The following is a 25741-nucleotide window of genomic DNA, read 5'->3' on the forward strand; positions in this document are numbered from 1 at the left end:
CTGGGACCATCCATCTAATCTGCTGCTTCCCTGTCTAGGTCAGTTCTACAGCAATGGAGGGCATTCTGGGAATGCCGGTGGTGGAGGCAGCGGGGGAGGTGGTGGCTCATCCAGCTACAGCTCCTACTACCAAGGAGACAGCTACAACTCACCAGTACCCCCGAAGCATGCTGGGAAGAAGCCGCTGCATGGGGGCCAGCAGAAAGCCTCCTACAGCTCGGGCTACCAGTCCCACCAGGGCCAGCAGCAGCCTTACAACCAGAGCCAGTACAGCAGCTACGGCACGCCACAGGGCAAGCAGAAAGGCTATGGCCATGGGCAGGGCAGCTACTCCTACTCCAACTCTTACAACTCCCCTGGTGGTGGTGGGGGCTCTGACTACAGCTACGACAGCAAATTCAGTGAGTTGACCTCCAGTGTCCACTTCCTGGTTGGGGATGGCAAGAAGCCCAGCTCTAGCCAGGAACTGTGAGGTCTTGACTCTGAGAGGGTGGGGAGGTAGGGAGAAACTTGAAAGCATCACCTTGGGCTATAAGTTTCTTCCCTGTCTCCACCTCTGGCTGAGGCCTCTGTCCCCAGGCTATGGCTAGTTAACCAGGTTAGACATTTTGAGGCTGTCGATATCCTGGGACTTGCCAAGGTTCTGCCCAGCTCCTCAGGGATCCATCCTCATGCGCGGGTCTCAGAACCTTATGTGCACTGTTGCCCAGTAGGGTTGAGTAGCTGTGAGCTTGTCCTCATGACAGGAGAACAGCAATTAGAAGGACTGGGGACTAAGTAAGTGGTGTGGATGGTGGGGAAGGTGAAGCAGAGGGAGGTGGGACAGTGAGACAGATGAACTTGAGAGTGGGTTACAAGCCTGACCAGGGCAGGGTGACTGACAGGCTTGCCACTAAGGCCCTTGCCTACCTCAGTTATCCTTGGTTCAGGCTCTAATCACACTGATTCCTTCCTCAGACTACAGTGGGAGTGGAGGCCGGAGTGGAGGCAACAGCTATGGCTCCAGCGGGTCATCGTCCTACAACACAGGCTCACATGGAGGCTATGGCGCAGGCTCCGGAGGCAGCTCTTCATACCAAGGCAAACAAGGTGGGCCCACATGGGGTGGGGAGGGTTGAGCGCTTTTGAGGGCACAGGACTTGACAGGAATGCACTGGGCCTGAGGCTATACTGGCAACTGCTAGTGACTGTGCTTGGGGGTTGGGGAACCTGGGTGCTGGCCCACACCGTACTGTTCAGTCTTTAGAAGCTAGAGACCTCAAATTGCCCAACTCTGCCCTCCCACCCATTTTTTTTGTGTGTGGCTCCGTAGACCAAGCTGACCTCAAACTCACAGAGATGTGCCTGCCTCTGCCTCCTGAGTGCTGAGACACTCACTCATAAAGCTGTGTACTGCCACACTAGCTCAGGTTCTTACATGGTAGCACCAAATTAAAGAGGCACTTGTGTCAGAGGGGATTGAACTGAGCTGTAGGGCTCCTTTCTCTGGCCAGAAAGTCAACACTTGACATCATCCACTAGAGGCTTGTCCCACTTCTCAGGGTAGCAGTGAGTGATAGGCCTATATGACAAAGCAGGAGCTGCCACCTCAGTGTACAATTCTGTCCTCTAAGCCACTTTCATCTTGCAGGAGGCTACTCATCACAGTCAAACTACAGCTCCCCTGGGTCCAGCCAGAGCTACAGTGGCCCTGCCAGCTCCTACCAGTCCTCACAGGGTGGCTACAGTCGGAACACAGAGCACAGCATGAACTACCAGTACAGATAAAGGCCCAGGCTGCCTGCCCCTCTCAACCTTCTGCACCTCTGCCTCCAACTTGTCTCGGGAGATTGAGTCTGCACATCACCAGTTGCCATGTTCACTGGGCCAGTGCCCACCCGTCCACGTTGCTGACGTTGCCACGCTGTGAGGTGTGGTGGTCCCTGGGACCCGTGCCGTGACCCCTATTTAGCTGTGTTTTGGACTCCGTGTCTTCAGTGGTTTGTTAGTTACCATTACGTAAACCTTGTCTGAGTAGTGTTCCGAGGTCTTGCCGTTCCGTATCCCTCTGTCTGTTTATGCCTGGTGTGAGTTCCATCGGGTGTCTTTAAATAGTTGCAGGAGGGATGCGTCATCTGTTAATGCTTTTTGTGAAGTGAGTTAATGAGCTTTCATTATTTTAATGCTTAGTGTTTCAGTTTTATAAGTGAAAATTTTATTTTAAAAAACAGTGGATTTTTTTTTTTTTTTTTTTTTTTTTTTGGTATGTCTGGATCATTCAGACAGTACATTTGAATTCCGCTGAATGTAGATAAATAAAAGAAAAACAAAACAACGCCTGTCTCAGGCCTGGGTATCTGACCCCCAGCCATGGAAGAGGGGAGCAGGTCAGAGAAGACATGTTTACTAGCGAGAGTCCATCTGCAGGCCTTCCAATGTCTTCTCCGTTTGGATGGTGTTGGTTCTCCAAGTCTTCATTCACTCTACAGGACCCCAGCAGTCTCAAACTTGCACAACTCCTCCTACCTCAGCCTCCCAAGTGCTGGGATGTTGGGAACAGGGGAGACATCATCACACCCAGGTTTGATATGGTTGTAAATCTAATCTTACACCGAGGCAGAGCAGACTGGGCTGGATAAGGTCCCCCAGTTTGAGTTGGGACTGAAGCTTGTGCATGCCCAAGGGCAGTGGTTATCAGCCTCATGGTGAGGAGGGATGCTGCCAGTAGCCAGTGTTGCCTTGGGCCATGCCTCATGCTGCTCATGTTGCTCATACAGTGCAGATGATGATGCATCTTCACCAGGGAAGGAAGGCCTTCTCACCCGGGACCCTACCTGCAGAGGGTCTAGAGGGCATCCAGCCAGCCTCCCATTCAACCTGATGGGAGGAACCCAAGCGCCTCAGCAAACCCCTCTCACCTTGTCAGCAGTCTATAGTGCTGCAAGCCTGAGCCCAGTTGTCCCTCTGCTTCCCACACAAGGAACAGGTTACTCAGAAGGTATTTGCTCCAGGCTCCTGCCTCCTTTCTGCAAGGCAGCCAAGGAAAATTGCTCTCCTGCTGTGAGAAAGGGACACAAAGGGTGCCTTAGATAATAGCCTGAGGGAGGAGTTGTGAAGCCCAGGACCTTTAGAAGTCCTATGAAGACCAGAACAGCAACCACACCCTCTGCCAAACTGGCTCTCCCTTCCAGCAGCTCTGGTGATGTTGCCTGTCTCCCACACTGAAGTTTGTCAGTGGATACTCAACCAGTAGCCATTGATTGCACATGCCCACCCCTGGTGTATCTGAGCTCATCAACCTAGGAAGCTGGCTTCAGGAAGGTGGTGTAGCTTGTCCCCTGAACATAGAGAACCTGTTGTGGGCCCTTGACCTGTGCATACCTGATGGGAGGCCTTCCTGGCAGTTGCTTTCCTCCCCCAGCCAGCAGTAAGTAGACAGGAGCTGGTTCATGATGTACACACTCCTTGAGTGCTGTTCTCCAGGCTGCTGTGGATGGTGTCTCACGTTCTCTGTCTTCAAAGGTCAGCAGGGGTCTCAGCAGGAAGATAACTTCTGATAACTAGATACCCATCTGATGATAAGGTGCTTGGGGTTGGGGCCTGGGTTCCAGGTGCCAGCTGCTCCAGGGTGGTAATACTTGTCAGAGGGCGGGAAGCCTTCCAGGCTGGAAATGGGCGAGTAAAGGCCATCTTTGCAGGCCCTGGGCTTCCACCTACTTGAGCAGTGCCTGGGCCATGCCCATTCGCATCTACCAAAATACTGTCCACTTGATGGCCTCTGCCCCAAAGCTCACCATAATGCCACAGCTGCAGCTGCACATCCAGTCTGGATGTGACCTCAGGTCTGCATGCCTGATGTGCTGAGAGCCGGAGGTAAGTCACAAATAGAGGTTTGTGTGTAGAGAGACCTATACAGAGAGAGGTGCCACCACACTTAGTTCTTGTTTTTTCTACCATGTGCTTGAGTGGCAGGCTTGTTCAGGGTCTATGCTACCAGTGCTGGGACTGCTCTCTACAGTCCTTGAGCTTCCAGGCCTCAGTTGGGCCAGAAGGAGGTTAGGATCAGAGAGGAGAGAGAGTATCCTGGGCAGGGGAACAGTAGGGTTTGGACAAGGGCTGAAACTTGTATGCAAAGGGAATGTGTGACTTGTGGGCAGGGCTCACCAAATGCCAGGCCTGGGGTTATAACCCTTGTCCTGATGGGTCACTTGAGGGTTTTGACCTGGGAAGACCTGGATGATTCTTTTTAGTTATGGAGCAAGCTCAGTGGCATTGTGAGACACATGAACTACCAGTGCAGATAATGGAAATCTCTAGGACTTGAAAGAGACATAATGTGATTTGAAGTACTCAGTGGTGGGCCTTTTGAAAGGCCTGTACTCCTGCTGTGAATATTTATTTATTTATTTATTATTTATTTATTTATTTGGTTTTTCGAGACAGGGTTTCTCTGTGTAGCCCTGGCTGTCCTGGAACTCACTTTGTAGACCAGGCTGGCCTCGAACTCAGAAATCCGCCTGCCTCTGCCTCCCAGGTGCTGGGACTAAAGGCGTGTGCCACCACACCCGCCTGTGAATTGGGGTCTTAAGAGCTATGGTGACCCAGGCTTGACCCAGGCCTCTTTACTTTCAGAAAAAATGGCATCCAGGCATTGTAAGTTGTCATGGGGCACCTCTACCCTGGCTAACTAACCAGCTTAAAGGCTCTAGAGCCTCCTACAGTGCTCACCCGAATCCATGATCCTTAAACCACCGTTTGACCATTGGGTCTAAAACCCTAATTTTACATTTCTTGAAGTTCTCAGCTTCTATCTGTACCCAGAATTCTGTCTAGCCCCTGCCTGCCTGTCTAGACTCCAGACCTGTGCTCTCATGCCAGTCACCTAAGTCTCTGTTTAGTGTTCCATGGACCTCTGGATAAGTGAGAACAGTGAGAGCACAGACCACCTATGGCTAGACAGAAAATGTCAGTGCATGGCAGTTGCTCTTACTCCTAGGCATACAGCACCCCTTCCAATCCAGTTCCCTCCTCATGATTTCCTAGGTAATTCCTGGACTTTGGCACACTGGGAACTCGGCCAGCTTTCTCATTGAGTCCCCAAGCTTCCTAAGGCTGTATGCTCTCCGCCCCGCCTCTTCTATGTGCAGTGCCTTCTCCAATCTCCTGGCAACGATAGTGCCGCTGTCCCTTGTGCTGAAGTGGAGTGCCCAATGATGTTAATTGCAGGGGAGCACTCAGGATGGTTCCTGCTCTCCCACCAATGACATTAGACTGCTACTACTACTCCCATGCATATTTACCCCAATGGCAAAGCCTACATTCTCCAATCCTCACAGCTTCTTGCAGTGACATTTGTCTTCCATCCTTTCCTTTAGTCCCACCAGCCACTCTTGGAGTTCAGTGCTCAAGTGCCCTGGTACTTTTGTTTGTGCAGCCTGGAGAGCCGTCTCCAGTCTCGGCACCAACCTTCAGGTCTTACTTTAAGCTCGTGGAGCGGGGGGGGACTTCCATCAGGCTCAGTCCTTGTTTCTGAACCACTGGAAGTTACTGAGTTCACATGAGTACAAGGTTCTTGAGGTCAGAATAGGCTACAAAACACTAAAGGGAGAAAGAAAAGGAATAAAAATCTAGACCCAGAGAAGTCTACTCAAGGGGTGGAAAGGTCGGTACATAAAACCAGAGCCCTAGCACATGTCAGACCATGGCAATGAGCTTCCTCTTTGACCCTGGTACTGGGAGGCAGAGACAGATCCTTTTGTTTACTGGCAAGCCAGCCTAGTCTATTGGATAAATCAATAACATACATAGGGCATGGGGCCACAGGCCTTTAATGCCAGCACCCAGGAGGCAGAGGCAGGTGGGTTACATGTTACGACCCTGTCAATAAACCTAATAATGGCAGGTGGATCTCTGTGAGTTCAAGGCAAAAGCCAGCCTGGTCTACAGAGTGACTCCTGGGACAGCCAGGGCTAGACGGTGAAACCTTGTCTTGAGAACAACAGAAAAAGTTGGATGTCGAAGCTGGATGTAGAAGATTATACCTAAAATCTTGAAGCGTGGAGACTGGGGCAGGGAGATTGCTGTGAGTGGACAGCCTGGACTGCATCATCCCAGGACAGCATCATCTGCGGAGTAAAATCCTGCCTCAACCCAGAAAGTCGCCAGCTACTGTGGTAGTACTACAAGCTAGCACTTAGGTGAGGCAGGTGGGCCAGTGGTGCATGTTGGTAGGCAGAGGCAGGCGGATCTCTTGACTTTGAGGCCTGCCTGGTCTACAGAGCAAGTTCCTGGACAGATTGGACTGACTACAAAGAAAACCTGCCTTGACCAAAAAGCAAGAGGATCAACATCCGCTACTACGTCAGCATGAACTATGTGAGAGCTTGTCTCAAAAAATAACCAATACAGGAACGGAGAGATAGCTCAGTCCTATTCCCAGAAACCTGCATGATAGCTCACAATTGTAACTCCAGTTAGTTCCAGGATGCTTTCAGTACATATATGCTCATGTAGGCAAACCACATAAAATTCTTAAATAGCTGGCATACGTCTAGGGAGCTGAATAAATGCATAAAGATGACAGCCTGGATTTGGTTTCCTGGGACCAGAGAGCACAGACTCCTGGAAGTTGTCCTCTGACCTCCACATGGATGCTGTGGCAAGTGTGTGGGTATATCTACGCTGACAGTTACACCCACACGCATAAATGTAAGCACTCTAAAGCAGGGCTGTGACATGGAACACCAGCACTGTGTGTATGGAGGAATGGTCGTAGAGATGAGAATCGCTGGGGCTTGACTGCCAAGCTGCTTTCACTGCCTGGGGATTAAGGTGGAGAGCAACAGCAGGTTATTAGCCATCCCTTGGCCTCTGCTCACACAAGCACAAGGGCCTTGACTATTCCTCAGCCTTGGTGTCTTGAGGCATTCTAAGCTCAGCCCTATAACTTCTGGAAATTGGTATCATTTACCCTTTATCACTGCAAGAGACTCAGATTCTACCCAGTACCTCTGCCCATCATAGCAGGTTCTGCATAGCAGCTCACTGGGAATGTTGTGGGACAATGGTGCCCTCTGCCGGCAGAGGTGGCAGATACGGTTTATATTGACAGAAAATCACTTGGCTATCTTTATTAAATCTCTGGTCAGGGCAGTGGAAACAAATGACTGTACACACACACACACACACACACACACACACCTCCCTCATTGAATAAAGTAATAGTGAGAGTCACGTTTCTGGGCATTAGATTTCTTTTTGTAATGATAGGAATCCTTTGACAAAAAAAAAATATGAGCCCCTGACTACATGCTAGGTCCGTAATAAATGAACACAGAATGACAGAGACTATTGTTAGCGACTACACATATGAAGAGTATTCTATGTGAGTATGTGTGCAGAGGACTCAACCCAGAGCCTTGTTCATGCCAGGGAGAAAGTTTTTGTTTTTTTTTTTTCTTTTAAAGATTTATTTGTGTATTTAAGTATTTTGCCTGAATGTGTGTGTGCCACCATCTTAACTGCCTGGTCAGAGGAGGACATCAGATCCACTGGAAATGGAGTTAAAGGGGGCTGTGTGTGCTAGGAGTCCCATGTCCTCTGGGTACGTGCTCTTATCTGCTAACTCATTAGCCCCTATTTTGATTTTTTAAAAGATTTATTCATTGTATATGAGTACACTGTCACTGTTTCAGACACACCAGAAGAAGGCATTGGATCCAATTACAGATGATTGTGAGCCACCATGTGGTTGCTGGGAATTGAACTCAGTACCTCTGGAAGAGCAGTCAGTGCTCTTATCCGCTGAGCCATCTCTCCAGCCCTGATTTTTTTTAAAAATAATTTTATGTGCATCGATGTTTTGCCTGCATGTATGTCTGTGTGAGGGTGTCAGATTTCGGCATTACAGACAGTTGTGAGCTGCTATGTGGGTGCTAGGAATTGAATCCAGTTCCTCTGGAAGAGCAGTCGGTGCTCTTAACTGCCGAGCCATCAGGTTTTTTTTGTTTGGTTGGTTTTTTTTTTTTTTTTTTTTTTTGTTTGTTTGTTTGTTTTTTGAAATAGGGCTTCTCTATGTAGACCTGGCTGTCCTGGAACTCACTCTATAGACCAGGCCACGAACTCAGAAATCTGCCTGCCTCTGCCTCCCAAGTGCTGGGATTGCAGTAGTGCCCTACAGTGCCTTTTTTATTGCTTGTTTTTTGAGGCAGTTCACAATATAGCCCTAACTTTCCTGGAGCTTGCTATATAGGCTCACAGAGATCCACCTGCCTCTACCTTTCCTTGTATCAAAGGAGTACAATAACAGGCCTGGCTCCATCTTTCGCTCCCTTTTTGTGAGATGGGATCTCTCTGTAGCCCAAGCTGTTAGGAAACTCACTGTGCCATGTCGATCTCCAACTCCACATAATCCTTTTTCCTCAGCCTCTGAAATCTTGAGATTCCTGATGAGTTATCATATCAGGCTGCTGTATTTTATACAGCAGAAAAACATGTCTTGGAGTGTTTTAAATACATTTATTGTATGTCCGCCCATGCGAATTTGAATGGCTGTCTTGTAGGTCCCAGAGACAGGTCATCGGGCTTGGCGCCTTTATCTTCACTCGCTAAGCCTTGGCACTGGGCCTTCGAACGGTTTCCATGATAGAGGGAAAGCGACAGCCATGGGATCTGGAAGTAGTGCACCCAAGAGTGTGGAGGGTGTGGCGTCAGTTGCTATGGTTCCCTATAGCTCTCAGATCACGTGATTCAGGGCACCTCGGCGCTGTCCTCTGTGGTCTCAGGCCACGTGGTTCCGGGACTGAAAATGGCGGCAGTAGGCAGCCCAGGTTCGCTTGAGTCCGCTCCACGAATAATGCGGCTGGTCGCTGAGTGCAGTCGCTCCGGAGCTCGGGCGGGTGAGCTGCGGCTGCCGCATGGAACGGTAGCCACCCCTGTGTTCATGCCTGTGGGTACACAGGCCACCATGAAGGGTATCACCGCGGAGCAGCTGGATACCCTGGGCTGCCGCATCTGCTTGGGCAACACCTACCATCTGGGGCTGAGGCCGGTGTGTGGATTCGATCTGGGGAGTGGGCGGCGAGGGGGCCTCTGGAAAAGTCTGTTGAGTAAGGCGCACAGTGCCGGGGCTCAACCACACCTGGCCGTGGAGCTGCGGGCCACCGCTAACTTTTTCTCTCTCGCAGGGTCCGGAGCTGATCCGGAAAGCCCAGGGTCTTCATGGCTTCATGAATTGGCCCCACAATCTGCTAACGGTGAGTTGGGGTTGCCGCCCTCGGGCGCTGCGTTGAGGTGAGAGGTCCCCAGTCTCGATCTCCTGACAGCTTCGCTGCGGGGTCTCCCCAGGATAGCGGCGGCTTCCAGATGGTGTCCCTCTTCTCCCTGTCCGAGGTGACGGAGGAGGGCGTCCACTTCCGCTCGCCCTACGATGGAGAAGAGACACTTTTGAGCCCAGAGAGGTCGGTGGAAATCCAGAATGCTCTGGGTAAGAGGAGGGCTTCGGACGCCACGTTGAATTTGGGCTCTTTCACCTAACCAAAATAAGGATAAAGAATAGGTCCTGTGTTGGGCATGTGCAACAGTTAATTAGAGTGCTTTGCCAGTGTCCTGGTCTAGACCCTCACTACAGCAAACAAACAAAACAAACAGCCTGGACTGCATGGTCTCAAAGGAAGACACCCTGTCCCAAAGGAAAAAAAAAAAAAAAAAAAAAGACAAAGAAGCTGTCTTCATTTCCTGACACAAAAGAGAACTAATGTCAGTACTGTAAGCACAGTACTGAATACAGAGTCATCCTTTTTTATTTATTGGTTTGTTTTATGTGTATGTATTTTATTATTTACTTATTGTTTATTATTTTGGAGAGGGACTCACTATGTAACTTCAGCTAGGCTAGAACTCTCTAGGTAGACTGGTAGACCAGGCTGGCCTCAAACACAGATACACCCGCTTTTGCCTCTCCTCTGGAGTGCTGGCATTAAAGACAGGTGCCACCACACCCAGCTGTTAGTGTTCTTAGTAACAAACTGAATTTAATAAAATATTGGTGACAACAAGATAAGATAGGCATGGTTTGGGCCCCTTATTTCCATCTATGTAGTTTATTTTATTTTGTCTTATTTTTGAGACAGAGACGTACATAGTCAAGGCTGCCCTAGACCTCACTTCCTCTTTAACTGAGGTTGACTTTGAACCCCCGATTCTCTTCTCTCACCTCCAGAGTGGTGGGATTACAGTCAAATGCCATCATTCCTAGTTTTATACTGAGCTGAGGATCAGACCCAAGGCTTTTTATATATTGCATGAGCACTCGATTCATTGACCTACATTTACAGTCCAGGACAGTTTATGTTGTGTAGACTGCACATGGGGTTGGAGCCTTGGAACATAAGCTCCAACTCTTTCCCACTTCTGTACATACAAGTACAAAAGATCTGTTGGGAACTTTATGTCTGATGTCTCCGGTGCTGGGCATGGGCTTTATCCTAAAGCCTTCTTATGAAACCTGTGGTGTTATGCTAAGTGGAGTCAGGACAAGCTTTCCTGACAGGAGCTACCCTGAGTCCCTGTATCTTCTGATAGCAGGATAAGGTTGCTGTGATAACACCATGACCAAAAACAACTTGGGGGAGAAAGGGTTTATTTCATCTTACAAATAGCCCCTCATCAAGGGATTTAAGGCAGGTGGTCTCCCACTGAGCCACCTGCTAATCCACCAGTGCTCTGAGCCCTGGCCCTAGTTCTTGTATGTAAATGCAGGCTCTCCCTATACCATGTTGGGTGCACTGAAACTCACACTCCCTTGTTACAAGGATAACAGGCCTGCTCAGCCACACTTGGCTCTGCCACACCTGGATCAGCCACACCTGGCTCTGCCTTTTGCTTTGCTTTGTTTGTTTTGTGAGAAAGAACAAAGCTCTGTTGCTCAGCCTGGCCCTTCCTTCTTCTCCTGGTTTTGTTCAAAAGCCCTCTGTCTGTGTTTTGGATTCCTCCTGTCACTGTGGTAAAACAGCCTGACCTAAGCCAGTTGAGGAGGAAAGGGTTGATTTTTTTTATTGGGCTTATACTTCCTGGTCGCAGGTGATCATTGAGGGAAGTCAAAGCAGGACCCTGGAGCAGAAGCAATGGAGGAATGCCGCTTTCTCGCTTACGCGCAGGCTCATGCTTAGTTAGCTAGCTTCTATTAAGATTTGTTTTTATTATCGTCAGTTATATGTCTGTATGTACATGTGAGCGCAGGTGTCTGAGGCCAGAGGGAGTAGATTTTCCAGACCTGAAGTTGCAAGCAGTATTGACTTAACCTGTGTGCTGGGAACCAAGTCTGGGTCATCTGGAAGAACAGTGAGTGCTCTTAACCACAAAGCGCAACCCTCAGCCCAAAGCTTTTTTTTATTTATTCCAGCATCACTTTCCTAGAGATAGTATTGCTCATGGAGGGCTGCCCTCTCACATGGTAGTCTCTCACAGACATATGGCCACCAGCTGATCTGACCTAGGAAATCAGATTGGATGACTTTAGACTGGTATAGTCTGTATACCCGTTAGCCCTTCGTCTGCTTGTCTGTCTGCTTGTCTGTCTGTCTGTCTGATCTGTCTACCCATTTATCTGATTCTCTCTCTAAGCTGGGCCTGTAACCCAGGTTCTCACACATGCCACGTCAGGTATCTGCTGCTGAGTTTTATCCTCAGGTCCCCAAACCTTTCATTGTGTGAAGTCTTTGGCTTTCAGAATTGTTAGCAGGAAGCAGGTGGCTGTGGCTTATTTGTATTGGTGTGTGCTCTCCTGCCGTGGAACAAGAGCAGGACACAGAGGTCAGCCTTGGTGCTAGTCCTTGCTCAGTCTTGTCTCAGATGGCACAGACTGCCCTAAAACTCTAGGAGCCAAGAATGGCCTTGAATTCTATTTTTCTTTTTTTTTTAAAGTTTTTATTTATTAGTATATGTAAGTACACTGTAGCTGTCTTCAGACACACCAGAAGAGGGCGTCAGATCTCATTACGAGTGGTTGTGAGCCACCATGTGGTTGCTGGGATTTGAACTCAGGACCTCAGGAATAGCAGTCAGTTCTCTTAACCACTGAGCCATCTTGCCAGCCTGAATTCTATTTTTCTATAAAACACATTTTTAAAGATTGTATTTATTTTTGTTGGACTTGAGACAGGCAATAGATTTTCTCCACTGATGAGATAAGCCAGTTCAAGCTGAGTTTAAAATATAAAAGTAGATTTATTGGAGGCAGCTCTTTGGGGATAGGGGTGTGTTCTCTGACGGGGGTGGGGGTGGGGTGGGGGACAGAGAGAGAGTGAGAGAGAGAATGTAGAGAGAGTTTGCTAGGGTGGCTGGCCAGTCCTGTTATCAGCAGCACACACCCTGTGCACCTGGCCTGGCAGGTGATAACTTTAGCAATTGCTAGGTCCCTGAGAGCCGGCCAGTGGAATTGCCTGCATATTAACAGGGTTAGGGTTGGGGTCCTGGGTTGGAAATCTAACAACTGAGTAGCCTTGGCTGCCCTAGATCTTTCTACATAGGCTAGATTGGTGTTGAACTTAGAGTGTCTCCTGCCTCGTTTTGGAATAAATGTGAACACCAACCATGTGTAGCTATTTGATTTTATTTATTTTATGTAGGTGTTTCCCCTGCATATATATCTGTGTACCACATGTGGCACGGAGGCTGGAAGAGGGCATGGGATTCTCTGATCCTGGTTCTGAGTGGTCATGTGGCTTCTGGGAACAAAGCCAGGCTCTTTGGAATAGCAATCAGCACCCAGTCACCCCCAACCTTAGACTCTCTCTCTTTTTTTTTTTCTTTCGAGACAGGGTTTCTCTGTATCCCGACTGTTCTGGAACTCACTTTGTAGACCAGGCTGGCCTCGAACTCAGAAATCCTCCTGCCTCTGCCTCTCAAGTGCTGGGATTAAAGGTGTGCGCCACCAAGCCCAGCTGACCTTAAACTCTTGATTCTTCTGTTTCTACCTCCTGAATGCTGGGACCGAGACACCGAGGCACACCCACTTGATGCAGTTCTGGGGATGGAATCTGTTGCCTTGTGTATGCTAAACTATGGCAGTACCACTGAGGCACATCATATCAATAGTCCTTGCGCAGTAAGGGTAGAGGACTGGGAGCTGGAGAAGAGCCTGGGATCCACAGTGACAACATGCAGGGGTCGGTTCCCTCCTTCCACCATGTGGGTCCTGGAGGAAGGCACATTTGCCTGCTGATCTATCTCACTGGTCCATGAGGTTATTTGTACAAAAGAAATCCTGGCTTCTGTGCAGCCATGTTTGGATGATTACAGAAGTGGTCCCTGGGAGGGTCCTCTTCGTCCTCTTCCTCACCAGAGCACGCTCCTACCCCCAGGCTCGGACATCATCATGCAGTTGGACCATGTGGTGAGCAGCACAGTGACAGGCCCTCTAGTGGAGGAGGCCATGCACAGGTGTGTGCGGGTGTGTGTATGTGTGTCCATGCAGGGGGTGGGGAGAATGTGGGCTCCCACCATACTTCTCCCTAGCCACCTTGAGGTTCTGTGACCAGGGACCCTCCTGCAGGTCAGTCCGCTGGCTGGACAGATGCATCGCAGCCCATAAGCACCAGGACAAGCAGAACCTCTTTGCCATCATCCAGGGTGGACTGAATGCTGATCTTCGGACCACTTGCCTGAAAGGTAGAGTCAGGCACTGACAAGGGTGGGGCTGGTCCAGGTACAAGGATGCTGTGACCATAGCCATTAACTATGAGTAAAGGTGTGGGTGCAGGAGACAGAGGCCCTGAGGCCTTAGGCAGTAGGGCAGGTCTAGAAAACGGAGCCAAATACTGATCTTAGGTTGGATCATGGTTTTTGGATTTGATCATTCTCTCTGTCTGTCTGTCTGTCTGTCTCTCTCTCTTCTTTCTTTATGTCTTCTCCTTCCCCCTTCCCTTCCTCCCAGTGTGTGTATGTTTGTGTCTGTCTGTCTGTCTGCCTGTCTGTCTGTCACATGCGTGTCACGTGCACGCATGTGACAGGTGTGAGTGTGGGGGTAAGTTTTCTTCTTCCACCATGTGGGTCCTGGGCGGGGGGGGGGGGGGGCGGGGGGGGGGACTCAGATCCTCAGGCTTGACAGCAAGTGCCTTTGCCCTCTTGCTGGCTCTTCTCACAGATTTGTTGACTTATGACCGGCTTCCATGTAGCCCAGGCTGGCCTGGACTTTGCTGTGTAGCAGAGGATGATCCTGTACTTTTCATCCTCCTGCTTCCGTGTCTGAGTGCTGGGATCACTGGCATGCATCACCGCACTTGGATGATGTGTGGCTGAGCTGGGACCCAGGGCTTCCTGCACTAGGGGACACTAATGACCCAGTCACAGTCATGCAGATCAGGCTGGCCTTGAGTTCCTGATCCTCCTGCCCTGAGCTGTTGGGATTCCTCGGTGTGTCTCTAAATGCTTGTCTCAAGGTCTTGTTTTATGGGAAATGATTGCAATGTTGTATTGTACCAAAGGAGATTGAGCTTTGTGACAGTAGCATATTGTAACCTTTTATAATGTCACAAAATCCTAAATCCCCCTAAGCTGGGCTCATATGTCCTTTCAGAGATGACCAAGAGAGATGTGCCGGGCTTCGCCATCGGAGGTCTGAGTGGAGGAGAGAGCAAGGCGCAGTTCTGGAAGATGGTGGCATTGAGCACCTCCATGCTGCCTAAGGACAAGCCACGATACCTGATGGGGGTTGGGTATGTTGGGGTGGAGGAGAAAGAACCCTGAGCCCTGGTGTGTGGAGCCAATCCTGGGGTCCCCATTACCTTTTGATGGATCCTTATGGGAAGAAGGGTATAGTGTTCCTGGGGAGCTAATGAAGTGGTCTCATGAGCCACTTCCTGGAGTAGAGAATGTTTTGGGGCATCCTCAGCTATGTAGGGAGTATAAGACTAGCCTAGGCTAAGTGAAACACAGTACAGTATGAAAATATCCTCATGGGGGGAGGATGGACGGAGGCCTGGGAAGCCCTCTCTTCAGGTGGACTCTGCTTCTCCCTGTCTCCCATGGCTGCACCCAGCTATGCCACCGATTTGGTGGTCTGCGTGGCTCTTGGATGTGACATGTTCGACTGTGTGTACCCCACACGGACAGCGGTGAGTCCCGCCCCAGGGCTAGAAGGGCGAGGGGCCTGTACCCCTCGTGACCCTGACTTTCCTTGTCCCCAGCGCTTTGGATCCGCCCTTGTGCCCACTGGGAACCTTCAGTTGAAGAAGAAGCAGTATGCCAAGGATTTCAGTCCCATAAACCCTGAGTGTCCCTGTCCCACCTGCCAGACGTAGGTCTTAGAAGTTGGGATTGGAGAGGGGAGAGGGCTCAGGCAGTGTGCAGCCACCAACTGTGTGACCCACAGGCACAGCCGAGCCTTCCTGCATGCCCTGCTACACAGTGACAACACTACAGCGCTACACCACCTAACCGTGCACAACATTGCCTATCAGGTGACCTGGACAAGTGTGGGGCAGGGCCTTGGGACTTTGGGGGTGGGGTGTAGGGTTTGCAGCATGGCTCCTTTTTATTTGAAGTTGTGGGTTTGAGGCATGGTGGAGCTTCCTTGGGGCTGTAGAGTCTGTGCCATAAGGGCCTTGTGGACGAGATTCATCTAGAGGGTGTGGTGTGGGTGGGGCCCTCCAAGGTGGCTCCCTTAGCCTTGGGCCTGTGATGTGGTTGAGACTGCATGCCTGGTGCCTTGGGGACACTCTTGGGACTGCTGGTGGCTCACACCCGAGCTGATGCTTATCCCTGCCCTGCAGCTGCAGCTCCTGAGTGCCGTGCGCAGCAGTATCTTGGAACAGCGCTTTCCTGACTTTGTACGAAACTTCATGCGCACCATGTATGGTGACCACAGCCTCTGTCCTGCCTGGGCCATTGAAGCACTGGCCTCTGTGGGAGTCACGCTCACATGACCTGGTTGCTGGGGAAGGACACTGGGGTATGGGGAATTCTGAAGGATTCTTTTTTATAAAAGATTTTGTTACTACTTTTTGTTTTCATTTAAGCTCTTGTGTCTCTCTTCTTCCTTATCCCAAGCTTCACTGTAGTTGGCTATCTCGGTTCTCAGTAAGAAGTAAACCAGAGAGTGGAGGTGGGCCCATAATTGGATATATATGCAGAGGCCCGGAGTGTGTGATCCCAGGACAAAGAAAGAGAGGCAAAGCCAGGCAGATCTGGGGAGGTTGCCCTGAGGACTTGAGTTTGAGTCTGGTGGCTCCAGAGCTTGGCTGGAAAGGCAGGAGTTGGAGGTTAGCTGCAAGTTTAAGGCCAGCTTGGTTTTCACAGCCAGCCTAGGGTAGAGTAAGACCCTTTCTCAATGAAAACAAAACAAAAAAAGTAGTCATAGTAACTGTGGGGTAACTGGGAACCACTGGGCACAGCCCTGCTTTGGAAAGTAGTGTCAGACTGTGGGCTCTCTCTTGAGGTCAGGATCTCCCAGCCACCCTAGAAGCTATCGCTCTCATTCTCCCCTGGCTGTCGGGGGCCTCGATGGCCCAGGGCAGAAGCACCTCTGCCCAAGGTCACCAATGGAGAGTGGCGGCTGGCTTTTCTGCTCTCTTCTATTTCTTTATGTATGTGCGTACACTGTCTCTGTCCTCAGACACACCAGAAGAGGGCATCGGATCCCACTACAGATGGTTGTGAGCCACCTTTGGTTGCTGGGAATTGAATTCAGGACCTTTGGAAGAGCAGCCAGTTCCCTTAACTGCTGAGCCTTCGCTCCAGCCCTCAGCTCTTCTCTTAACCCTGTAGGCGCATGCTTGGCTCTGCATAGCACTCTGTACTCTCCTTAATAATAGATGTGAATTAGCAGAGGATCGCACTGTGGCCAAGCCTGCCCGGGGATGCTCTGCCCCTCACCTATGGTCTCAAAGCCAAGGCCAAGCCTGCCTGAGTGTGCCCCCCTCACCTATGGTCTTTCCTGAGTGTGCCCCCTCACCTATGGTCTTTCCTGAGTGCCCCCCTCACCTATGGTCTTTCCTGAGTGCCCCCCTCACCTATGGTCTTTCCTGAGTGTGCCCCCTCACCTATGGTCTTTCCTGAGTGCCCCCCTCACCTATGGTCTTTCCTGAGTGTGCCCCCTCACCTATGGTCTTTCCTGAGTGTGCCCCCCTCACCTATGGTCTTACCTGAGTGCCCCCTCACCTATGGTCTTTCCTAAGTGCCCCCCTCACCTATGGTCTTTCCTGAGTGCCCCCCTCACCTATGGTCTTTCCTGAGTGTGCCCCCCTCACCTATGGTCTTTCCTGAGTGTGCCCTCACCTATGGTCTTTCCTGAGTGTGCCCCCCTCACCTATGGTCTTTCCTGAGTGTGCCCCCCTCACCTATGGTCTTTCCTGAGTGCCCCCTCACCTATGGTCTTTCCTGAGTGTGCCCCCCTCACCTATGGTCTTTCCTGAGTGTGCCCCTCTCACCTATGGTCTTTCCTGAGTGTGCCCCTCACCTATGGTCTTTCCTGAGTGTGCCCCCTCACCTATGGTCTTTGCTGAGTGTGCCCCCTCACCTATGGTCTTTCCTGAGTGTGCCCCCTCACCTATGGTCTTTCCTGAGTGCCCCCCTCACCTATGGTCTTTCCTGAGTGTGCCCCCTCACCTATGGTCTTTCCTGAGTGTGCCCCCTCACCTATGGTCTTTCCTGAGTGTGCCCCTCACCTATGGTCTTTCCTGAGTGCCCCCCTCACCTATGGTCTTTCTTGAGTGCCCCCTCACCTATGGTCTTTCCTGAGTGTGCCCCCCTCACCTATTGTCTTTCCTGAGTGTGCCCCCTCACCTATGGTCTTTCCTGAGTGTGCCCCCCTCACCTATGGTCTTTCCTGAGTGCCCCCCTCACCTATGGTCTTTCCTGAGTGCCCCCTCTCCTATGGTCTTTCCTGAGTGTGCCCCCCTCACCTATGGTCTTTCTTGAGTGTGCCCCCTCACCTATGGTCTTTCCTGAGTGCCCCCCTCACCTATGGTCTTTCCTGAGTGTGCCCCCCTCACCTATGGTCTTTCCTGAGTGCCCCCCTCACCTATGGTCTTTCCTGAGTGTGCCCCCCTCACCTATGGTCTTTCCTGAGTGTGCCCCCCTCACCTATGGACTTTCCTGAGTGTGCCCCCCTCACCTATGGTCTTTCCTGAGTGTGCCCCCCTCACCTATGGTCTTTCCTGAGTGCCCCCTCACCTATGGTCTTTCCTGAGTGTGCCCCCCTCACCTATGGTCTTTCCTGAGTGTGCCCCCTCACCTATGGTCTTTCCTGAGTGCCCCCTCACCTATGGTCTTTCCTGAGTGTGCCCCCTCACCTATGGTCTTTCCTGAGTGTGCCCCTCACCTATGGTCTTTCCTGAGTGCCCCCTCACCTATGGTCTTTCCTGAGTGTGCCCCCCTCACCTATGGTCTTTCCTGAGTGTGCCCCTCACCTATGGTCTTTCCTGAGTGCCCCCTCACCTATGGTCTTTCCTGAGTGTGCCCCTCACCTATGGTCTTTCCTGAGTGCCCCCCTCACCTATGGTCTTTCCTGAGTGTGCCCCTCACCTATGGTCTTTCCTGAGTGTGCCCCTCACCTATGGTCTTTCCTGAGTGTGCCCCCCTCACCTATGGTCTTTCCTGAGTGCCCCCCTCACCTATGGTCTTTCCTGAGTGTGCCCCCTCACCTATGGTCTTTCCTGAGTGTGCCCCCTCACCTATGGTCTTTCCTGAGTGTGCCCCCTCACCTATGGTCTTTCCTGAGTGTGCCCCCCTCACCTATGGTCTTTCCTGAGTGTGTCCCCCTCACCTATGGTCTTTCCTGAGTGCCCCCTCACCTATGGTCTTTCCTGAGTGTGCCCCCCTCACCTATGGTCTTTCCTGAGTGTGCCCCCCTCACCTATGGTCTTTCCTGAGTGTGCCCCCTCACCTATGGTCTTTCCTGAGTGTGCCCCCCTCACCTATGGTCTTTCCTGAGTGTGCCCCCCTCACCTATGGTCTTTCCTGAGTGTGCCCCCTCACCTATGGTCTTTCCTGAGTGTGCCCCCCTCACCTATGGTCTTTCCTGAGTGCCCCCTCACCTATGGTCTTTCCTGAGTGTGCCCCCCTCACCTATGGTCTTTCCTGAGTGTGCCCCCTCACCTATGGTCTTTCCTGAGTGTGCCCCCCTCACCTATGGTCTTTCCTGAGTGCCCCCTCACCTATGGTCTTTCCTGAGTGTGCCCCCTCACCTATGGTCTTTCCTGAGTGCCCCCTCACCTATGGTCTTTCCTGAGTGTGCCCCTCACCTATGGTCTTTCCTGAGTGCCCCCCTCACCTATGGTCTTTCCTGAGTGCCCCCCTCACCTATGGTCTTTCCTGAGTGTGCCCCTCACCTATGGTCTTTCCTGAGTGTGCCCCCCTCACCTATGGTCTTTCCTGAGTGCCCCCCTCACCTATGGTCTTTCCTGAGTGTGCCCCCTCACCTATGGTCTTTCCTGAGTGTGCCCCCTCACCTATGGTCTTTCTTGAGTGTGCCCCCTCACCTATGGTCTTTCCTGAGTGTGCCCCCCTCACCTATGGTCTTTCCTTGTGGCCTCCCTTCCCCCCAGCTTGGAACCTGCCTGCTCTAGGGTGGAGCTACCGGCTCATTCGTCCTGCCACGCCCACTGCTGGAACCTGACTCTGCTGCCTGAAGGCACACACGTGTTTGTCCTGCTACTGGACCCTGAGTTACTTGGCGGGAAATTGGGTTCCCTCCCCCCTCCTTTATAAACTGAGTGTCTGGAAATATTAAATTGAGTCTTGATCAGAGTTTTGTCTTGACTTCATTCTTCTCTTCCGCCCTATCTAGTTACCTCTCTTTGCAGGGAACTGCCATTCTCAGTGAACCGTTCGTGTTGTGGACCGCGGGCGGGCCGCAACAGTTGGCGCCAGAACTGGGACCTGAAGAATGGCAGAGAGATGCTAAGAGAAACGATTGCTGTGTGGAGCTCCACAAGAAAGGAAAGAATCGTCGTATCGGAGGAGCATCGGAGCAACGGACAGGTACACATGCTAGCGCTAGCCCAAAAAAATTTCAGTTTTGAAAGTGTTGCGGGGATGCAGTAGGATACGAAGCAAGTTTGAAGCAGTGCTAACCCAACACTGGTTCTACTTGGGTCAGCAGTTCGTAAATCGGAACTAGATACGGAGACAGGCGGTGTGCCGCAGTTTTTTTTAGAAAAAACTGCTTAGGTGGAGGAAAGAAGGGTTCAAAATCATGATCAGGCCGTTGTGTTTAGTTTTCAGGAGTTGCTTAAGGATAAAGGAAATTCATACCGGAGAAGGTATGGGCTAAGCTGAGACAGCGTTAAGCCCGAGCGCTGGTTCACTTAGGTTCAGCAGTGAAGCTTAAGAGGAGCTAGGCACTGGCGGTAGGCCGTGGCTAGAAAAAAGCTACATTGTTAGGTGTGAGAAAGGAAAGGGTTTATTAAAAGGAAATTAATACAGGCGGATTGCCCCAGTTATAAAAACTGCATCATGAGGGAGGAAATTGTCCCAAATAGCAGGAGTACTCTGCCCCATTTTGTGTCTTGTTTATGTCTGGTGCACCAATCTGTTCTCGTGTTCAATTCATGTATGTTCGTGTCCAGTCTGTATGAATGAATGTTCTATGTTTTATGTTGGATAATAAAAATGGTATAAAAAACTTTATCTGCAAGGCCGAGAGCTGCCACGTGTTTCAGCCAAAAACCAGACACGTGGCAGGAAGGCCCCTGATGGAAAAAATGTTCGTTTTAAGAAAAAGCAGCGAGTACACAGCCTCTTAGTTTCAAATCTGATAAATGGTTCATAATTAATGTGTTTGACAATGGTAAAGTGCTTTTTTATTCTATGATTGTAGCTACAAAGATTAATATTCTCTGATTGGTCTAAAATTAACTGTTTCATTTGGTTCTTTATTAAAAATGTGTTCTGCATGTTTTCGCATTCAGCTCATAGTTGTTGGTTAAAATTAATAATTGTTACATTGCTACAGATGGTTAATGTTAAATTTGATAACTCAAGTTTAGAGTCCTTCCGACACGTGGCCTAAGGCAGCCCTAGAGGCTGAGTCTCTTAAGATATTTCTAGTTTAGATAATAATTAATGTGGTTCCTATCCTAAATAGTAAAATTTAAGATAAGATATAAAGCAATGCCTCTTTATTAAAGCGTTAAAGCTTGCTTTAATAGGTATTCATAGGTATTAATTGATATCCAAACTTCGTAATATGATAGTAATGCTTCTAATATTGATTTTAACAGTGATAAATTGTTTTAAACATAGGTTTTGCTTTCCCAAAGTTGTAGATATTATCCTAACCTTGCACAAAAACTTAAAAATTATGGTTAAAACTGCCATTGTTCCATTGACTGCAGCTTGCAGTTTGATTGCAAATTTAAGATTAATGCTCAAATTAAAAAGTATTTTACCTTTGAGTCAATACAGGGCTCTGGGCAGTCCCAGAGCGGCTTGTGGCCTTTTCTTTTGTTTTGCAAACAATGCCTAAAAAGGTTTTCCCTGTGTTCAAGAAAATTTCTTTTTAACAGTGTTACAGATCTATTCAAATGTTTAAAATAATGCTTAAATTCAAAGATTTTTGCTTCTAGTAAACTGGTAATCACTAGAAAATTTTGCCTCTATGTATGGCTAATATAGCTTTACATTATGTAAGAAAAATGTTTATTGTTTCTGCTTCTTTACGAGAAGCCAAAAGTTTTAATCTTTCAGTATATATTGTTTCCTAAGTGGAAAATATTTTATTAACTAATGCTTCTCAAGGGAAGTTTACCTTAAATCCTTGCTCTCACCCAAAAGATTCAGAGATAGTATCCTTTTGTTATTTGGTGTTTTGGTTTGCTGCAAGGGGTTTTGCAGGAAATAAAGAAAGCTTTTATAATTGTTGTTAATTGGTAATTAAAAATTAGTTGTGCCCAAGACAATTCTTTGGCCAGAAAAAACATTATTGTAAATTCATTTTTCTCATCCTCCCAGCCAATCGTTTGGCCCACGTGGGCCCAACTAGCTGCTGTGGAGCGGAGTCTTAACACACAGTTGCCCCTATTCCAGCACAAATAATCTGGTTGTGTGCTGTAGATGGTGTTTTAAAATGCTGAACAATCAAACCTTAATTTATATATTAATAGTCAATGCTATATCTCTGAGCTCATAATTACCTAAAATTGTTCGTCCCTCAGATACTATTAATTCTCAAATTTACAATTGCTTATACATATTTTTAGTTAATAAATAAATAAATTATGCACGTGTGACTCTTAATAACTTTTCTAGCCTTCTAGTTACAACCGTTCCTTAAGAAAAATAATTGAAAGTGCAATTAGTCACTGCCCCTTTACAGCCAAATATTTAAAATGTTTTGTCCAAAAAGTTATTAATTCAAAAGGTTAGATATTGTAAAATTTTAAACTTTAACCTCTTAAAAAACAAAAGAGAAATTGTATTCCCATATATACTATTTAGTGCATTTCCATGCACACTATTTAAAACATACCTTTATTTTCAAAATTTGAGATTAAAATGTCAAATTTAATAAATGCTTTTTAGTATCTTAAAAGGGTCTACTTATTGGCTTATAGATTGATCCTAAAACAGCTACCTTATTAGGAAAGGGAAAAACAGGTTCTCTCCACAGAACTCTACAGAAGCATATTGGTAATTCGTGTGCTGAGCTGACAGGTAAGTTAACTCAGTGTCCTGATTAAAAGGACTAAAGGATTAAATTCATGTTTTAGATCCATCCTTGCTTGTCATTTTTCCAGTTTGGACTAGCTTCTAGCCTTTTAACTTTATGGCAATAGTACATCAGAGACTGTATATTCAGACTTAGTAAAATTAGTCATTTAATAGAGTCATAATGATTTTTCACTCTTCAGTGTGACCAGCCATTCTAACTCAATCTTAGACTGGTCTAATATTCAGTTCAATTATTAGAAATTCCTATATTCTAAATTACCTAGCAAAGTTAATTCAGAGCATATCCCCCAAGGTCACCAAAGGCTCATCTTGCCTTTACCTTATTTATCCTAAACTCTTTGCAAACTGACATTAAAGGTCAGTCTGCAGCGGAACGCCGCTGGCACCCAGTTACTTCTAATTTGAGATTAACTTTAGCTTTACAATTTGCATCTAAATAAAGTACCTTGACTTCTCCAAACAGAAAATTTACATTACTACACTCTAACTGTTTAGTATTCTTCCTTCTCTCAAGCAGGTCAATCTACATTCTCCGGTTCTCCGCCCAGCCCCTAAGAGCAAACAGGTGGTTCTGCTAATCTCAGCATGTGGCCTTTCAGTCTAAGATAGGATTTAGATTTACCAGGAGAGCTAGGGAAGTAGAAATTTCATATATATTTACAAAGATTAGTTCTTATTTTGATAGATATAGGCTTAGTCCCTTAATTGGCCTCTGGCTTTTCACCCTTGCTGTTACTGCAAGGTGTCCTTAGTTCCTCAGGCTACTGGGAATAACAGAGATGAAGAGAAAAGACTTTTAGCTCCTATTTTAACCAAAATTAATGGTGTTAATACTGACATAATTCTTGTCTAGGCCTTGCTAAATCTGAGGTTGACAAGTCTCACATAGAGGCCTCGCAATAACTCAGAATTGCGATACTGATTCATAATCATATGAATACGGTATGGGTACCGCTTGGCGCAGGAGATCACTGCGGAGGGAAGGTCCAATTTGACCGTTTCTGAGTTCCCTGTGCGACACACCTGATTTAAAAAGAGGTTGGTATCTGACTCCAGATAAAAACCAAAATACTTACGGCTCTGCCTCCCCTCCCCAAAAGATACCAAGAGCCACAGATGTGAGTTGTTACTCACGGGAGGAATCAGGTTAATGTCCACCCAAGTCAAGGTTAAGGCCCACTCATCTACGGATGAGAAAATCTTTTGATCACCTCTGTTAAGCATTGCCTATTTAAACTTAATTAACAGGGGGGAGAGAGATTGGAGACCTTGCTGTTGTAAGAGCAGGCCCTTCACTGCCTCCCACCCAAAAAAAAAATAAAAAAGCCAATTGGCCTTGTACTAGGAGCCAGCCAGTCTTAATCGCTTCTCACTGTTTCCCCTGCCTGTCACCCAAAATTGTGGATAATTATCAGTTCAGTGTTATTCTAAAATTGTTTAGCTAAACTCAGCCAGGGTTCCAACGCCCTACTTAAAAGGCAAACAGGTAGCTACCTATTCAGCACTAATTAGCATTATAAAGTCAGAGCCTACAGTCTTAGCCAGATACAGTTTACCATTAAAATAGTTAAGGAATCCCACGGAAATAGGTTTTTTCTTTAGCTCTAGGAACTTAGGCAGAACTATTGAACATAGATAATCTTTCTGCCACAGGCCACCCCTTTTTTATTTTTTTTTTTATTTTTGTTATCTAATGGGGGGAAATGTGGCCTCCCTTCCCCCCAGCTTGGAACCTGCCTGCTCTAGGGTGGAGCTACCGGCTCATTCGTCCTGCCACGCCCACTGCTGGAACCTGACTCTGCTGCCTGAAGGCACACACGTGTTTGTCCTGCTACTGGACCCTGAGTTACTTGGCGGGAAATTGGGTTCCCTCCCCCCTCCTTTATAAACTGAGTGTCTGGAAATATTAAATTGAGTCTTGATCAGAGTTTTGTCTTGACTTCATTCTTCTCTTCCGCCCTATCTAGTTACCTCTCTTTGCAGGGAACTGCCATTCTCAGTGAACCGTTCGTGTTGTGGACCGCGGGCGGGCCGCAACATTTCCTGAGTGTGTCCCCCTCACCTATGGTCTTTCCTGAGTGCCCCCTCACCTATGGTCTTTCCTGAGTGTGCCTCCCTCACCTATGGTCTTTCCTGAGTGTGCCCCCCTCACCTATGGTCTTTCCTGAGTGTGCCCCCTCACCTATGGTCTTTCCTGAGTGTGCCCCCCTCACCTATGGTCTTTCCTGAGTGCCCCCTCACCTATGGTCTTTCCTGAGTGTGCCCCCCTCACCTATGGTCTTTCCTGAGTGTGCCCCCTCACCTATGGTCTTTCCTGAGTGTGCCCCCCTCACCTATGGTCTTTCCTGAGTGCCCCCCTCACCTATGGTCTTTCCTGAGTGCCCCCTCACCTATGGTCTTTCCTGAGTGTGCCACCCTCACCTATGGTCTTTCTTGAGTGTGCCCCCTCACCTATGGTCTTTGCTGAGTGTGCCCCCTCACCTATGGTCTTTCCTGAGTGTGCCCCCTCACCTATGGTCTTTCCTGAGTGCCCCCCTCACCTATGGTCTTTCCTGAGTGTGCCCCCTCACCTATGGTCTTTCCTGAGTGTGCCCCCTCACCTATGGTCTTTCCTGAGTGCCCCCCTCACCTATGGTCTTTCCTGAGTGTGCCCCCTCACCTATGGTCTTTCCTGAGTGTGCCCCCTCACCTATGGTCTTTCCTGAGTGTGCCCCCTCACCTATGGTCTTTCCTGAGTGCCCCCCTCACCTATGGTCTTTCCTGAGTGTGCCCCCTCACCTATGGTCTTTCCTGAGTGTGCCCCTCACCTATGGTCTTTCCTGAGTGTGCCCCCCTCACCTATGGTCTTTCCTGAGTGTGCCCCCCTCACCTATGGTCTTTCCTGAGTGCCCCCTCACCTATGGTCTTTCCTGAGTGTGCCCCCCTCACCTATGGTCTTTCCTGAGTGTGCCCCTCTCACCTATGGTCTTTCCTGAGTGTGCCCCCTCACCTATGGTCTTTCCTGAGTGTGCCCCCTCACCTATGGTCTTTGCTGAGTGTGCCCCCTCACCTATGGTCTTTCCTGAGTGTGCCCCCTCACCTATGGTCTTTC

General features: G+C 48.9%; 2 protein-coding genes across 7 annotated transcripts in view; both read left to right on the plus strand.

Annotated features, from left to right (window-relative positions):
* Nucleotides 1-2245, plus strand: part of Ilf3 (interleukin enhancer binding factor 3) — a 37423-nt gene extending 35178 nt beyond the window's left edge. For 3 of the 5 annotated variants that reach the window (XM_085844462.1, XM_021171357.2, XM_021171359.2), the window contains 3 exons: nt 39-401; nt 958-1089; nt 1631-2245. In XM_085844462.1, the coding sequence (XP_085700588.1) occupies nt 39-401; nt 958-1089; nt 1631-1767 (632 nt within the window). In that variant the 3' untranslated portion in view covers nt 1768-2245. The remainder of the gene's footprint in view (nt 1-38; nt 402-957; nt 1090-1630) is intronic. The other 2 variants (XM_085844463.1, XM_085844464.1) reach the window with 2 other exon arrangements.
* Nucleotides 2246-8760: 6515 nt separating this feature from the next.
* Qtrt1 (queuine tRNA-ribosyltransferase catalytic subunit 1) lies at nt 8761-22383 on the plus strand. 2 transcript variants are annotated; one of them, XM_085844465.1, is made up of 11 exons: nt 8761-9028; nt 9165-9233; nt 9325-9463; nt 13341-13419; nt 13532-13647; nt 14555-14693; nt 15017-15092; nt 15165-15274; nt 15350-15437; nt 15750-15928; nt 19782-22383. In XM_085844465.1, exons 1-10 carry the CDS (start codon nt 8786-8788, stop codon nt 15900-15902), a joined length of 1212 nt encoding a protein of 403 aa, XP_085700591.1. In that variant the 5' UTR covers nt 8761-8785; the 3' UTR covers nt 15903-15928; nt 19782-22383. The 2 variants fall into 2 exon arrangements, with proteins under 2 accessions (XP_085700591.1, XP_021028505.1); XM_021172846.2 differs by lacking the exon at nt 19782-22383 and having other exon boundaries at nt 15750-15989.
* The last annotated feature ends 3358 nt before the right edge of the window (nt 22384-25741 follow it).

The sequence above is a fragment of the Mus caroli genome, unplaced genomic scaffold, assembly GCF_978045245.1.
Source record: "Mus caroli unplaced genomic scaffold, Mus_caroli_1 scaffold_11, whole genome shotgun sequence".
Classification (NCBI taxonomy): domain Eukaryota; kingdom Metazoa; phylum Chordata; class Mammalia; order Rodentia; family Muridae; genus Mus; species Mus caroli.